General features: G+C 42.7%; 1 protein-coding gene across 1 annotated transcript in view; it reads right to left on the minus strand.

The window, feature by feature from the left end:
* Mocos (molybdenum cofactor sulfurase) overlaps positions 1–17650 on the minus strand; it is a 110960-nt gene that overhangs the window by 9378 nt on the left and 83932 nt on the right. The window contains exon 12 of the mRNA XM_004666800.2: positions 3641–3746. Coding sequence (XP_004666857.2) covers positions 3641–3746 — 106 coding nt within the window. The remainder of the gene's footprint in view (positions 1–3640; positions 3747–17650) is intronic.

Below are 17650 nucleotides of genomic sequence, written 5' to 3' on the forward strand. Positions count from 1 at the left end.
AGCTTCATAAGTATTAGGTATTTATGCATCTACTAACTGAACTACATCCTCAGCCCAGTTATTTTCCTTTTTTGTTTTTAAAAAATATTTTATTTTAGCCGGGTGTGGTGGCTCACGCCTTTAATCCCAGCACTCGGGAGGCAGAGGTAGGAGGATCATCGTGAGTTTGAGGCCACCCTGAGACTACATAGTTAATTTCAGGTCAGCCTGGACCAGAGTGAGACCCTATGCTGAAAAGCCCAAAAAAAATTTTTTTTAAATTTTATTTGAGAGAGAGCATATGGGCCACACCACAGCCTTTTGCCACTGCAAAGAATCTCCAGACATATGAGCCACTTTGTGCACCTGGCTTTATGTTGGTGCTGAAGAACTGAACTCAGACCAGCAGGCTTTGCAAGCAAGTACATTTAAGCATGGAGCCATCTCCCTAGCCACATCATTTTTGCATTTTTTGAGACAGGGTCTCAGTAGCTCAGGCTGGCCTCATACTCAGTATATAGCTGCAGATGACCTTGAACTCCAAATCCTCAAGACTCTACTTCCATATCTGGTTTATCCCATGCTCATTTTAAACTTTTGTTTACTAAAGCTAGGCATAGTGGTACATGCCTTTAATCTTAGCACTCAGGAGTCTGAGGTAGGAGGATCACCCTAAGTTTGAGGCCATCCTGAACTACAGAGTGAGTTTTGGGTTAGCCTGGGCTAGAGTGACACTTTTTCAAAAAAATTTTTCTTTCCTGTTTACTGCCATTAGCTTAGCTTCTGCAAAAGGGTTCTCTGTGCTTTCATGCATCACTCCACCCCAGACAGAAACTGGAAACCAGACTGAAAACTCTCAACACAAAAATAAAGTCTGCATGTTAAGTCCAGGCTCTGCAATGAAAGAAGCCAGGATAACGGAGTGCTTCAGGAGTGGTGACTCAGATGGGGACAAGGGAAATTCAGGGACCGTGTTCCATACTTGATCTGGGTACAGGCTGTCTGTGTACACACAACTGTAAAAATTCACTGAGCTGTGTGCTTAGGATTTTGTCACTTTAGTTACTTTTATAAATTTCTAGAATGTTTAAGTTAATGTTAAGTTGCTGGGAGGTACGAAGACATGCTCCCTGGGCATGGTGGAATGTGCCCTGAGGACAGAACTGAAGGGCAATGGACTGGGGGAGAAGGGTTGACACCACAGTTCAGTCCTTCCTGAATGACAGCCCATGTGCAAGCCAGAATCCTGGATAATGAACTTTACCTTCAGCATGAACTGTGCATAGCACCCATCACCTAAAAGAATTGCAGTTGCTGGTCCAAGGTAAGAGGGTTAACTCTTCCGGTCCTTTGATCTGGATTCTTTCTGAGTTGTATACGCCTGCTTTGTGTTGTGTGAAAGGGGAAGATTTATGTCTGAAATCTATCTTAGGTAGCATGCAAATTCCAGTGCATCAAACTGTCCAATAGAGCACAGAGAAATCCCAAGCATGCGTCCTGGTCACAGGCTTGACTGCAGCTCTAACACCTGCCCCTCTAGTCCTGCTATAAGCCAGCTAGTGGGAAATGTCTCCCCCTGCTGGTAGGGAGCAGTTGCAACAAGCTTCTAACTCAAGGACCTCAGGAAACTGCAGATCCACTCTCAGATGTAAGTGCCTGGAGAGGAAGGTCCTTCTGTGCTGAGAATACTCGGTGAATACTGGAAATTCCATAGCTGCTTCACAGTTCTCCTCCAAAGGAATAAAAGTGTCCCACAGCCAAGGAACACTATCGTACAATGTCACAAAACACTTGAAACAGGAAACTACACTCTACATAACCCATCTCTTGTAGAGGTTAAGATGTCCTTGGCTACTTTTAAGCATACACAAGATCATGTGGCACATGAGAATGACAGTGCCTCTAGGGGTGTGCACCTGCCTCCCTGGCTAATGATGTAAGAATGAAGAGGCCATGCCTGCCACACTCTGGCCTAACAGCTGGGTGATTTTCCTAATTACCTCCCTGCATTGTTTGGCTTCTCTAAAGAGCAAGGGGGGCTGTCATAATCCAGTCCATCAGGACATCACTGGATAGGAAAGGGTAAGCAAGGGCACTCGCTATGTCTTGCTGATAGACCTTACAAATAAATCCCAGTTGCAATTAAAGTGCTTTCACAGTGATGAGGAAACAGCTGGGTCAGTGAAGTACTTACCTCATAAGCATGAGGTCCCGAGTTTGATCCCCAGAACCCATATAAAAAAAATCAGGGTTATTTTACAGATAGCAGAAAAAAACATGAGAATCAAGATTCATTGATATAACAAGAAGATAGCCAACTGTCCACCACAAGACAAGCCAACTCTACCTCATTTGCCAAGGCCCAGGAGAAACTGCAGAGGAAGAGGCAACATGAACACTGCTCTTACTGATAGCCTGACAACCAGCTCCAGGGCAATGGTGACAGACACAGTGATCAATTAAAACCTATCAAAGTAGAAATCCAGAGGCTACAGAGAACTCAACACTAAATTAGACTGCCAACAGGAAACATTGCAGAAAAGGAAGTGGAACGATTGTAAAAGCCACAGAGTGCATAGGAATACCCTGTGACACAGTCCCCCCATAACCCCACAGGGACTGACTGAGGCCTTCATGACCCCACAGTGTATACCTTAACTCCACTGAAGGAGGTCCCCCAGGGTAACAGGAGCTGGGGCAAGGGGATAGAGGACTATAACATATAAGGACTATAACGTATAAGCAGATCTGTGGGGCTCACTAGCCAGTCACTTTAACCTATCAATTTGATGACTCCAGGCCAGTGAGAGACTCTGGCTCAAAAAAAAGGTAGATGATGCATGAGGACAACAGCCAAGGTTGTCCTCTAGCATCCACAGGCACTCACACATACATGCACACACCCCTGTACACATATGAACATGCACATGAAAAAAGTAAATTAGTGAATAAAATAAAATGTTTTCACAAGCATTCCTTTTCAGTCTTCAGAATGACTTGTAAAATAGGGCAGGGCTCCTGAGGAACAGAGGACAGTGGGAGGGTAAGCAATGAAATTGGGTCAAGTTGATAACAATACAATTAAAATTAGATTAAGAATGATAAAAAAAATAATGAGAGCTAGGGTTTTTCTACTCTTTACCTTTAAGGTGACAAGAAAGATTGTAGCTTGGATCTTAAACATCCTCAAAGGTCCACATGAGAGATGGTGGAAATTTTAAGAATTGAGGCTTTCTGGAAGGTCTTTGGGTCAGTGGGGATAAACTGTGGAATCCTCAGCTCTCTCTCTCTTTGTTTCATTCCCCTACCATAAGTAAAGTGGTTTTGTCCTACCATGCACTAGGGCTGTGTTGTGTCACCATGGTCCAAAGCAACAGGACCACCAATCACGGATAGAAACCTCTGTAACTGCGTCAAAACATACTTCTCTTTATAAGTTGATGGTCTCTGGTATCTGTTCAGTAACTAAGCTGGCTGCCGCAGATGGTAAACAGGACTAAAGGGAGCTGGCCCAAAGGGCTTGCTGACTTCTCTTCCTCGTCTGCAACTGAAATGTCTGAACTCACTGACCCTCAGATCTTTCCATTCCAAGTGAATGGCAGACCTACTTCCAGGGACAAAGAGGTGCACCTGTCTACTGGCCCCAGGGAAAGGATCTTACCTGGCACGTAACTGCTGCTGAAGTTCCATGGCACTCGCTGTGTTTACCAGAAGATACTGGGCCTTGTTTACCAGAGAGAGGGTAGCTGTTGTGCCTGGAGACGGATCTGAAAGCAGGGCATTGACAGAAGGTTGCTTCCTAGGAAACATCTTGTTTCCATGAACTTGCAGTGTCTAAGGACAGATACTTTCTACAAGAGGAAAAATGGCATGCTGGCCAAAACTGTTGTCAACATAGCTCAAACCTCCCCCAAAACCAAAGGATCCACCATGGATTGGTGGGAGGGGGTGGGAGCTAGCCAGGCTCCAACCCTCCCAGAGGATAGGTAAACAGTCAGTAGTTGCTGGGGGTGGAGAGTCAAGATATCACAATGTCCTGTTTTGAAAAAGTCAAAATGTGTAGGGAACTTTTAAAGCCAGGTGAGAAGCAGGAGGGAGCTAAGAGCTTCCAGCACTCAGGTAACGAGGCTGCAGCTGGTAGACCTGAAGGGCTTCTGCTCACCACCCAGGCCTGCCGGAGCCAGCAAGAGCACTAGGAACTGCTGGGACGGGACTCGCCCACTCACGCTGGCCCCACAACACTCAAAAGACTATGACGGTGCAAACAGGAACCAGCTCGACTGCCCCAGAAGAACCCCGACAATATCCTACAACCTCTCCTTCCCCATACACCAGCATTGGGAAGGAACGCCACTGGAGATTGCAGGACACCAAGGGATCCCAGCCACCCCTCCCCGCACACAGCCACTTAGACCAGCTGGTCAGCTTATCCAGCTGAAACAAGCCCACAGTAAGGAAATAGCAACATTGAAGAAAAAAAAATGATCTGAAATACTGGAAACAAACAAACAAAAAAACCCACACAATAAGTCAAACTAAAAAGAAAAGAAAAAAACTAAACAAAACCCTATAGAAAGTCTCACCAGTAGAATGGATCAAGGAGACAACAGACCATTTGAACTTGAAGACAAGGTAGAATATTTGGAACATTCCAACAAGGAAACGGAAAAATTAATTTGAAGGCATTAGCAGGAATTTCAATACATTAGGGACACTATGAAGAGATCAAACCTGAGGGCTGATGAACGGCTCAGCAGCTACAGGTGTATGCTTTAAAAGCCTAATGGCCCAAGTTCAAGTCCCCAGTACCCACGTAAAGCCAGATGCACAAAGTGCAGCATGTATCTGGAGTTTGCTTGCAGTGGCTAGAGGCTCCTGTATGCACACTCTCTCTCTCCTCCCTTTCTCTCTCTTTCTCCTTTGAGAAATCCCAACAATTCTGGGCATAAAATACCCTTGGTTGCCCACCAGAACTAGATGGCAGGCCCTGTTGCTGAAAACTGCACGTGCTTGAGCTGCAGAGCACGGAGAAATCAAGCTGGAGCTGAGCTGGAGGCCTCCTCCCTGGTGACCAGCTGTCAGGATGACGGAAAGAGCTGTCCAGCCTGCTTGGGGAGAAAAGTCATCAACCAACAGTGGACTCTGCAAGTTCTATGCTGGACAGACAGGCCAATGGTGACATTTTTGCTATGGGAAAAACAAAGGCACTCTGGACTTGAGACCTGCTCCATGGGAGGGAATTCCTGCTTACTGCTGAAAACCTAATCAAAAGCCTATCACCACTTTATGCACTTTTTTGTTTCTGTTTATGCCCATATATTACTGCTATGCCCATTTTTGGTTAGAGAAGCTTCTCTTTTCAGATGCCTGGACTAGCTCAAAAGTCATCATAGTGCTGAGACATGGCAATGGAGTGTTCAGCACTAAGTAAGACAGCTTTATCACCACCCCCCATGGACCCTGAGGTCCATTGTGGAAGAGGTAGCAGAAAGAATGGAAGAGCCAAAGAAAAAGGACTGCTTACAATGTTGCCTTTCAGACACAAAATGGCCTTAATATTAATGACCTTACTGTCACTAACTACACAAGACCTTCATAATAGAGGAGAAAATGATGTCATCAAAATAGAAGAGAAGCTGGTCATGGAGGTGCACACCTTTAATCCCACACTTGGGAGGCTGAGGTAGGAGGACTGCTGTGAATTCAGACCAGCCTGAAAGTAATTCCAGGTCAGCCTGGGCTAGAGCAAGACCCTACCTCAAAGAAACACACCCAGACACAGACACACACACACACACACACACACACACACACACACACACACACACACACATATATATATATACATATGACTGATGCAAAGAAGAGATTCACTGGAGGGTGGTGGATTTGAGAGGGGATAACGGGAAAACAGTGGCTGGGAATTATCATGGTTTATTGTCTATACCTGTGGAAGCTGTCAATATAAACTTTCAAAAAAAAAACAGCATATGGCTGGGAGGTCATAAACCCTAGGGAGGAAACCACTACTATGTCTGACTAAATGTATATATTGTGCCTACCAAACTGCCCTCTAAATCTTTATGCTTATATCCTTTTATTAATGCTACCGTCACTTTTAGCTAGAGAAGCTTCTCTTTTCAGAATGTAGTGACCACTGAGGTGACTGAAAACTCACCAAAGTGCTGAGAAGAAGTGACAGTGGAGTGTTCATACTGGAAGTCTTAGCTACAGCAATTAGACAAGAGACACAGATGAAATGGATGCAAATGGAAAGGAAGAAGTCAAATTATTATTACTTGCAGATGATATGTTTCTATACATAAGGAACCCCAATATTCTATGAGAAAGCTGGTAGAGCTGTCAAGCAATTTTGGCAAAATAGCAGAATACAAAATTAACATACAGAAATCATTAGGCTTTCAATATATCAATAACAAACATGTTAACAATTAATTAATGAAATACTCCCATTTACAGTTGCCTCAAAAAAATAAAAATATCTTGGAATAAACCTATCAAGTAAGTAAAAGACCTCTACAATGAAAACTTTAAAGCACTCAAGAAAGCAATCAAAGAACATACTAGGAGGTAGAAAGATGTTCCATTTTCATGGATTGGAATAATTAATACTGTGAAACAGGCTATCTTACCAAAAGCAATCTACAAATTTAATTCAGTCACCATCAAAATTCCAGTGGCAACCAGTACTGAAATAGAAAAAAAAAAAAAAGTCCTAAAATTCATTTGGAAGTACAAAAGACTCAGATGGCCAAAGCATGCCTAAAAAACAAAAATAAGGCAAAGGTATCACCATGCCTGATTTTGAAGTATCTTATAAAGTCATAGTAACAACAATATCATAGTACTGGCACAAATACAGACATGTAGATCAATGGAACAAAATTAAGGACCCTGTTATAAATCCAGGCAGCTACAGTTATCTGATTTTTGACAAAAATACAAAAATATTCACTGGAGAAAAGACAACCTCTTTAATAAATGGTTCTGGGAAAATTGGATACCAAAGAGTAAAACTAGAACTTTAACTCTCTTCATGCATAGGAATTGACTCCAAAGGGATCAAAGACCTTAATATCAGATTTGAAACTGAAACTTCTAAGGAAAAAATTGGAGGAAATATTTCAACATACAGGCATAGGTAAAGTCTTTCTGAATAGAACCCTAATTGCTCAGAAAGTAAGACAACTAATCGTTCAGTGGAATCTCACAGCAAAGGATACTGTGAATACGGCAGAGAAGCAGCCTTCAGAATGGGGGGAAAGTTTTGCCAGCTATGCATCTGACAGAGGATTAATATCTAGGATATGAAAAGAACTGAAAAAACTAAATAATGAAAAATAAACAACCCTATCAAAAACCAGGCTATGGGCTGGAAAGATTGCTTAATAGTTAAGGCACTTTGCTGTGAAGCCTAAAGACCTAGGTTTGACTCCCCAAAACCCACATAAACCAGATACACATGGTGGCACATGCATCTGGAGTTTGTTTACAGTGGCTAGAGGCCATGGTGCACCCATTCTCTCTTTCTCTCTCTCTCTCTCATAAATCAATCAGTCAACAATAAATTTTTAATTAATTTTAATTAATTTAATTGGGCTATAAGGAAAAATCCAGAGGAAGCAGGATGGCAGGATAAAGCATAGCATGAGCAGAGGCTGAATTGTCACCTCTGCCACAATAGGTGGAAAACAGTTCTGATAGGAGGGAGCTGAGTTCTGATAAGAGGGAGCTGGCTATAATACCTGAAAGCCCACCCCAAAAAACACACCTCCTCTGTCTTCCAAATTGCCACCAGCTAGAGACCATTCATTCAGAACACATGAGTTTATGGGGGCATCATCTTCAAACCATCACATTCTACCCTGGCCCCCACAAACTGATGACCATCCATGCTGTAAAATGCAATGGAGTTTATTTTTTTATTTTTATTTATTTATGAGAGAGAGAGAGAGAAAATAGGTGCATCAGGGCCTCTAGCTGTTGCAAACAAACTCCAGACATATGTGCCATCTTGTGCATCTGGCTTACATGGGTCCTGGGTAATTGAACCTGGGTTCTTTGTCTTTCTAGGCAAGTGCCTTAACTGCTATGCCATCTCTCCAGCCCAAATTTAAATTTTTAAAGTTCTCATAGTTTTTATCAATCCCAGTAGTGTTCAAACATCTCCATAGTACAAGGTCTCTTATCAGTGAACCTGTAAACCAAAACCACATGATGACACAGAATAAACATTCACACTAAAAGGATGGAATTGATCATAGCAAGGAAAGACTGAACCAATACAAGATACAAAAAAAAAAAAAAATGGACAAACATCAAATCCTGCAGTTCTGTGTCTACCTGGGACCCATGATGAAGTCTCTGTGGTTCAAATTTTGTTCCTCCCACCGGGCTGCTCACAGCCTGGGGAACAGTCCATCCTGGGCTGGCAGGTCTCCTTAGTAACTATCCCATGGTCCTGGTACCTTCAAAAATTCTGGTGTTTCCACTGTAACCTACAGTTCATCCTCATGGTTCCACTGATCTTGCACACAGAGATTCCAATAACTCTGGCTCACATTGTCTAGTAGTCATTGCCAAAAACTAAACCATGTTGCAAATGTAATGACCCTTTCTTTCCTGCATTTGTTATACTCCTAGTACTGGATGGGCTATCGAATTTGTTAATCCAGGAGGTAATAAAGCCAACTTTGAAGAGCAGGAAAACTTTCACATGCAGACCTCTAACTTTCAAAAGAGTAAGCATTCTTTCTGCTGTCCCAATACAGAACAGCTGGCCCAATCTCTTAAACAATTGCTGAAAAAATGGTCTACAGTCTAAGTTTCATTTCTTTCCCTGCCATATTCATCTGCTCACAGCATTCTACTTCTTCTAAACTCAGCCTGCTCAAGATCTCAGAATGTAGACAGAGCGCAGCAAGCCTGTCACACAAACTGGCTCTAGCCCAGTCCAGATGAAGCTATTTCTTCCCCTTATAAACTAAGCCTGCACAGGCCATAGTTCTTTCTACATTTGGGTCTTTCAGCTATCACCAAAATTGTCCATCAAATTCTGCTCACAATACTTCAAAATGTCTCTTGGGACAAGGTTTCAAATCCTTCTACTTTTCTCACCTAAATCAGTTCCAAAAGGCCAAAAGCCACACAGTCAGGTTTCTAGAAATCAACAACCCCACTTCTGATACAAACTTTCTATTGCAATCACCTTTTCATTGTAGGGATAAAGCACCTGAACAAAAGCAGCTGATAGGAGAAAATATTTTACTTTGCCTTATAGTCTCAAGGTGAAGCTTCATGATAACAGGGGAGAGCATGGTTTGAGCAGAGACTAGACATCTTGCATTTGCCACAGCAGGGAGAAAACAACAGCAGGAGAGTGAGCTCATTTCTGGCAAGGGGAAGCTGTCTATATAATGCCCCAACAACACATCTCCTTCAGAAAAGTTCTACCTACAAAACTGACACCAAGTTGGAATGCTAGGGACCAGACATTCAGAACACATGAATTTATGTGGGGCATTTGATTCAAGCTACCACACAGATACCAATGGCCATTTCATGCATGACCTCACAGTAGATATTTTACCTATGTAACACCTGTATCATATGAGGATAAAAACATTATGACATCAAAATTGAAGAGGGACTAGTTGAAAAGAAACAGTAGTTCCACTAATGTGTTAGTAGGGGTTTATTTTCTCTTGCCTGTATAGTTGAACTGTTTCATTTTGCAAAGATCAACAGAAATTTCTTGTGAAATCTAAGATTTTCTTGCACATTCATTAATCTCCTGTAACATTAGCATCTACTAGAAAATGCCTTCTGGTGGTGATATTACCATACCTGATTTTAACCTATATTCCAGAGCCATAGTAACAAAAAGAACATGGTATTGGCACAAAAACAGACTTGTAGATCAATGGAACAGAATAGAGGACCCAGATGTAAGTCTGGGTAGCTACAGCAACCTGATCTTTGACAAAAATACTCACTGGGAAAAAGACAGCCTCTTTAGTAAAATGGTGCTGGAAAACTGGATATGTATCTGTAAAAGGGTGAAAATAGGTCCTTATCTCTCTCCATGCACAAAAATTAAGTCCAAATGAATCAAAGATCTTAATATCAAATGTGAAACTCTGAAATTACAAGAGGAAAAGGTAGGGGAAACTCTTCAACATATTGGTATTGGCAAAGACTTTCTGAATATAACCCCAATTACTCAGGAAATAAAACCACAGATCAGCCACTGGGACCTCATGAAATTACAAAGCCTTAGTGTGTCAAAGGACACTGTGAATATAGCAAAGAGGCAACCTACAGAATGTGAAAAAATCTTTGTCAGATATACATCTGATAGAGGATTAATACCTAGGATATACAAAGACCTCAAAAATTAAATAATAAGAAATCAACCCAATTAAAAAATCGGCTGTGAATCTAAATAGAGAGTTTTCAAAAGAACTACAGATGGCATATAAACATCTAAAAAAATGTTCTAAATCCCTAATCATCAGGGAAATGCAGATGAAAACTATGTTGAGATTCCATCACACTCCTGTCAGATTGGCTACCATCATAAAACAAATGACCACAAATGCTGGTGAGGATGTGGAAAAAAGAAACCCTTCTACACTGTTGGTGGGAATGCAATCTGGTGCAGCCATTGTGGAAATCAGTGTGGAGGTTCCTGAGACAGCTAAAAATAGATCTACCATATGACCCAGCTATACCACTCCTAGGCATATATCCTCAGGACTTATCTCAATCCTTAGAGATACTTGCTCAACCAAGTTTATTGCTGCTCTATTTATAATAGCTAGGTAATGGAACCAGCCTAGATGTCCCTCAACTGATGAGTGGATAATGAAGATGTGGCACATTTACATAATGAAGTTCTACTCAGTGATAAAGAAAAATGAAGTTATGAAATCTGTAGGAAAATGGATGGATCTGGAAAGTATTACATTCAGTGAGGTAACCCTAACCAGAAAGCCAAATGTCATATGTTCTCTCTCATATGTGGATCCTAACTACAAATGACTGGACTTCTGTGTGAGTGGAATAAAATTCAGTAGCAGAGACCAGTAAGCTAGAAAGGAGATATAAAGGGAATAAAAAGGGAGGGAGGGAGGGGAACTTAATAGGATGGTATTATATATATGTAAGTAGAAGAACAGATTAATAGGGTGAAAAGACCTAAGTGAGGTCAGAGGAGAGACTGAGTAAAGGAAAGATGGATGGAGAGCTAATAAAAATCTTAGAGGATATAAATAAGTCATACAGAAACCTACTTTTTGGACAATGGAACACTCAGAACCCATAATTGTTACTAGAAATTTTTCAGTGCCAGGAATAGGATACCTTCTAATGAATTTTTGGCCAGAGAGGTCCCTGTACCCACAAAACATTACAGACCATTGCTGAGATCCTTGGTTTCCCACTACGAATAGATGTAAGACCCTATTGCTGAAGACTCCATATACTTGGGCTGTAAGTTCATGAGAAATCCTGCTGGATCTGAGCTGAAAACCTCCTCCATGTAGACCAGCTGACAGAAAGCTGGTAAAAGCTACACTGCATGAAGTTCAATGGGATAGAGATAAAATATCAGTAAATACACTTAACAGTGGACACTGCAAACCTTAAATTTTGCCAACCAGGCCAAAAGAGCCAAAGGGTACAATAGTGGCATGTCTGTAATGGAGGAAACTAACCACTCTCTAATTGGACTGGAGTCCTGCTCCATGGGAAGGAATCTATCCCTGATACTGAAAACCTACAACATTGGTAGTCATGAGCCCTAGGGGTATAACATCTGCTGGTGTCTGGCTAAATGTATAGACTATGCTCACCAAACTGCCCAGTTAGTATTTCTCTTAATGTTCATACCCATTTATTAATGCTACTCTCACCTTTGGTTAGAGAAGCTTCTCTTTCAGATGGCAGTGACCTTGGGATGACTTAGAAGGCCACATAGGGCTCAGAAGTGCCAGAGGAATGCTCAACACAGAAATATCTCTATCACACCTTCCAAGACTCGGGGTCCATTGAGGAAAAGGTGGCAGAAAGAATGTAAAAGCCAAAGGAATGTGCTCCTCCAGACACAAAATGGACTGGATCTCCATGGCCTCACAGTGCCTGACATAACCTACATAAGACCATTTGTTGCAGTCAGGCTCGCATTGCTGGTAGAAATCGCCCAACCAAGAGCAACTTGTGGGGAAAAGAGGTTTATTTTGGCTTATGGCTCGAGAAGAAGCTCCACGATGGCAGGGGGAAATGATGGCATGAGCAGAGGGTGAACATCACCCCCTGGCCAACATAAAGTGGACAATAGCAACAGGAGAATGTGCCAAACACTGGCAAGGGGAAACTGGCTATAACACCCATAAGCCCACCCCCAACAATACACTGCCTCCATGAGGCATTAATTCCGAAATCTCCACCAGCTGGGAACCTAGCATTCGGAATACCTAAGTTTATGGGGAACACCTGAATCAAACCACCATATTCTGCCCCTGGTCCCCATAAACTGATAACCATACATGATGTAAAATGCAATGCATTCATCTAACTTTAAAAGTCCTCATAGGTTTTATCAATTCCAATGATGTTCATAAATCCTCATAGTCCAAGGTCTTTTAACTGAGTCATAATACCAAAAAATCCAAAAACAAAAAAAACCCATAATGGTACAGAATAAACATTTACACTGCAAAAGATGGCTTTGGGCATAGCAAAAAAATATTCAACCAATACAAGATTTAAAACAAATGGAATAGACTTGAAGACCTAGACTTTGGGTCAAGCAACTATAGCTACTTGATATTTGACTAAGGCCTAAAAAATATAGGCTGGAAAAAAGACAGTATCTTCAACAAATGGTGCTGAACAAACTGGATAACCATATGCAGAAAACTGAAACTTGATCCACGCATTTCCCCATACACTACACTCAAATCCAAATGGATCAAAGACTTCAATATAAGACCAGAAACTCGAATACTACTGGAAGAAAATTTAGGAAGTACTTTCCATGGTATAGGAATGAAAAAAAGACTTCCTGAACAAAACCCCAGTAGCTCATGATCTTAAACAGTCACTCAATCAATGGGATCACATGAATCTGAAGAATTTCTTTACAGACAAGCATACAATAAGCAAAGCCAATAGATTACCCACAGAATGGGAGAAAATATTTGCAGGTTATCCAACTGATAGAGGCCTAATCTCTAGAATCTACAAAGAACTCAAAAATATAAACAGTAAGAAGTCAAACACCCCACTCACAAAATGGGGCAAAGAGATGAACAGGCAGTTCACAGAGGAAGAAATACAAATGGCAAACACACACTTAAGAAAATGTTCATCATCCCTAACCATCAGAGAAATGCAATTTAAAACAACTATGAGATTCCACCTTACCCCAATAAGAATAGCAAACATCAAAAAATCAAATGAAAATAAATGCTGGCGAGGATGTGGAGAAGCAGGAACATTCATCCAGTGTTGGTGGAAATGTAGGATGGGACAACCACTTTGGAAAGCAATATGGAGACTCCTGAAAAAGCTGACTATAGAGATATGAACAGACCCAGTTATTCCCTTACTGGGCATCTACCCTAAAACCTTCAAACCACAGGACAGTGAGATTTGCTCAACCACGTTTGTAGCGGCTCAACTCATAATAGCTAAGAGTTGAAATCAACCCAGATGTCCATCACTAGAAGAATGGATAACTAAGATGTGGTATATCTACACAATGGAATTCTATACATCAGTAAGAAAAAAAATGACACAAAGAAATTTGAGGAAAAATGGTTGAACCTGGAACAGATCATTCTCAGTTAACTTACCCAATCACAGAAAAAAAATGGCCACATAGTCTCACTCATCTACAGCACCTAACCTGAATCTACCCAAGATACCTTACACACCCAGCAAGCATCTCATGGACTAGACACTAGGAGAGATGGGGAGTGAGGGGAGGGCATCAAAGGGGTGGAAAACACTAATCTGGACCCAAACGGCAATGGTACCATAAAATTCTACTTCCTAAAAGGTAGACCAAATGGCTGAACCTTCACCGTGCCCTTACAGGAAACACCTGAACCACATGACACTGGAAAGGGTAGGATCAAGTCTAACCTAAATCCTCTACGTCTTCCCTCCCTCCCTTCCCCCCCTCTCGCCTCTCTAACTCCTATATATTAGTTACCTTTTCCCCTCATTTTCTTAGGGGGCACTGACCTGTAGCTCCAAGTACCAGCATGGGGCTATCACCCACAATGAGCTTTTGATCAGAGAAACCTACAAGGTTTCCTAAAAGAATGACAGATTTCTGTCAGAGTACTTGATGACCCACCAAAGGTTAGTGCTAAGACCCTATTGCTAAAGACACCATATGCAGCTGACACGTAAAATGGAACAGCATGGCTGGAAGCCAGGAGAGAGTCAGTCCCCAGACAGTCAGCATGTCTAGTGCCAGAAGGTGCTAAAAAGGCGACTGGGGGAAACGACCAATATCTGTCCAAGCAACTCACGGTCCAACCTACATAGCAGCAAATAACCTGTTGTGATGCCCACATAAGTGCAATAGTGGCACACAGCCATGGTGGGGAACCAACTGCTCTTGATTCGGCTAACTGATCCCCTCAGTGGTATGAGACCCATAGCTGGAACTGGGAAACAAGTCAGAACCATATCCAAACATAAGCCCACTCTCCAATATCAAGTTACCATCAATCATGGGCTACAAGAGGGCCTACACCTATTAAACTCTGTATAAAAAAAGTAAAGGGGGCTGGAGAGATGGCTTAGCAGTTAAGCACTTGCCTGTGAAGCCTAAGGACCCAGGTTCGAGGCTTGGTTCCCCAGGTCCCATGTTAGCCAGATGCACAAGGGGGAGCACACATCTGGAGTTCGTTTGCAGTGGCTGGAGGTCCTGGCGCGCCCATTCTCTCTCTCCCCCTCTATCTGTCTTTCTCTCTGTGTCTGTCGCTCTCAAATAAATAAATTAATTAATTAAAAAAAATAGTAAGGGTTATCTCATTTGACCTGGTGCTAACTTACTCTCCATTGGAGAATCTGCTTCTCTTTTTCAGATAGATGCAGATCCTAAGGAGAGAGCCACCCCATCATACCTCAAAAGGTCCCTGACTGAAACTAAGGAAAATTGGCAAAACAAGCAAGGGTGCTGTTTTCCTGATGAACCAGATACCAGCACAAGGGGGAAGGAGACCAACACAGAGAAAAATCAATGCCAACCAAATCAGAGAGCCAGAGCCCCAGAGGCCCCCAACACCTCATCACTGAAGCAGACCAAAAATGAACCCAACATGGCTCAGGGAAATTTTGCGGAAGAGGGGGTGGAAAGAATGTCAGAGCCACATGTTGGGTCATGATATGCAGAGACATTTATTGTACCAATAACTGTGGGCTAACTCCACAATGCACGACCCATATACCTCAACAAGGAGGGGCCAATGGGGAGGGGGTAGGTCATGGATGAGCCTAATAATGTTACCAAACTGCATGTACTTGCAGAATAGAAAACTAATAAAATAAATAAATTAAAATTAAAATTAAAAAAAGATTTAAAACAACCAGGGCAAACATCAAACTCTGTAGCTTCAAATCCAACAACTCTAGCTAGTAACAAATCTCAAAGTCTGATCATTCTAACCAGCAGCAAGTCTCTAGTATTCCAATTCCACCCCTCCAGTTAGACTACTCACAGTCCTAGAAAACTTCATTGGGGCTGGCAGCTTTCTTCAGCAGACATCTCGCGATCCTGGCATCTCCAGTGGGTCTCCACTGCAAGCCACGGTTCATCCTCACGGCCCCATGGGGTCTCCATGCAGGCATCCAACAAACCTGCTTCACATTGTACATGGCCATTTCCAAAACACAACACCGTGTTGCAAACTCAATGATCCTCTTTCCAGCATTTCTTATACTCCATGATACCAGGTAGGGTGCCAATTTGTTAATCCAATGGGGAATAAAGTAGACTTGAAGAACAGGACACTCCTTGAGCACTCAGGCCCCTTCAAAAGAGTCTACATTCTTCCTCTTGCTCCGGTGCAGGTCAGCTGGCCCAATCTCAAAACTTGTAATCTCTCACTTGCAGCTTAATGAGCAGCAGTTCACCCAAATATTTTTCTTACTGTGCCATATCCCTCTGCACACACCAGCTCATTTCTACACAAAGCAACCCTGCACAGCTTCTCGGGACACAGGCACAACAGCAAGCTTTTCACACAAACTGTTAGCCCAGTCCAAGCCAAGCTCTTTCTCACCCTCATAAGGCAAACCTTACAGCCCACAGTTCTTACTGCATCCAGGTCTTTCAACTCTGACCAGAGTAGTTCATTCAGCTGTACTTACAGGCATCTGTTAAGCCAAAGTTTCAAATCCTCCCATATTCCTCTTGAAAATCAGCTCCAAAAGGCCAAAGCTGCACAGTCAGGTGCCTAGCAGCAATGCCACTCCTTGTACCACTTAACTATTCCAGTCAGGTTCCGCATTGCTGGTAGAAATCACCCAACCAAGAGCAGCTTGTGGGAAATGGAGGTTTATTTTGGCTTATAGGCTTGAGGGGAAGCTCCACAGTGGCAGGGAAAAATGATGGCATGAGCAAAGGGTGGACATCACCTACTGGCCAACATATAGTAGACAATAGCAACAGGAGAATGTACCAAACACTGGCAAAAGGGAGCTGGCTATAACACCTATAAAGCCCACCTCCAACAATACACTGCCTCCAGGAGGCATTAATTCCCAAATCTCTATCAGCTGGGAACCTAGCATTCAGAACACCTAAGTTTATGGGGGACACCTGAGTCAAACCACCACATCATCATAATAGGAGGAAAAGATGATGACATCAAAATCAAAGAGAGACTGATTGAGAGGGGGTGGGGATGTGATAGAGAGTGAAACTTCAAAGGGGAAAGTGGAGGGAGGGAGGGAGGGAATTACCATGGGATATTGATTTACAATTATGGAAGTTGTCAATAAAAATAAATAAGTAGGGGCTGGAGAGATGGCTTAGCGGTTAAGCGCTTGCCTGTGAAGCCTAAGGACCCCGGTTCGAGGCTCGGTTCCCCAGGACCCACGTTAGCCAGATGCACAAGGGGGCGCATGCGTCTGGAGTGCGTTCACAGTGGCTGGAGGCCCTAGCACACCCATTCTCTCTCTGTCTGCCTCTTTCTGTCATTCTGTCACTCTCAAATAAATAAATATCATTTTTAAAAAGGAAAAGGAAAAAATTGAAATAAAATGTGAAAACTTTCTGTTTTCATCCAAGATGCCTGATAAAACAGGATGGTGGGGTGAGAGCCTACGTGTATCTCCAAACTGGCACTGTGAGCCCGAGGACACGTGAGCTCACATCCCTCCTTTTAGTGTGCCTGAGAAGGGAGGTGCCATCCCAGCCCCACACAAAGGGCCTGCTCCCCTGTCACAGAGGAAAGGCCTTGGGTCTGCAAAGACATGCTGTCCCTAGGGACTAGCAACCTCCAGCACAGCAAACAAAAGCTCCATTCAAAACCTGGAGCCTAGGCTGAGGAAATAAAAGTCTCTGAGGCCTGGGTGAAGGGTCCTCCCATAGGTCAGATGGATCCCAGTCCCTAGCTAGCCTCAA

This window comes from Jaculus jaculus, chromosome 15 (genome assembly GCF_020740685.1).
Source record: "Jaculus jaculus isolate mJacJac1 chromosome 15, mJacJac1.mat.Y.cur, whole genome shotgun sequence".
Lineage (NCBI taxonomy): Eukaryota > Metazoa > Chordata > Mammalia > Rodentia > Dipodidae > Jaculus > Jaculus jaculus.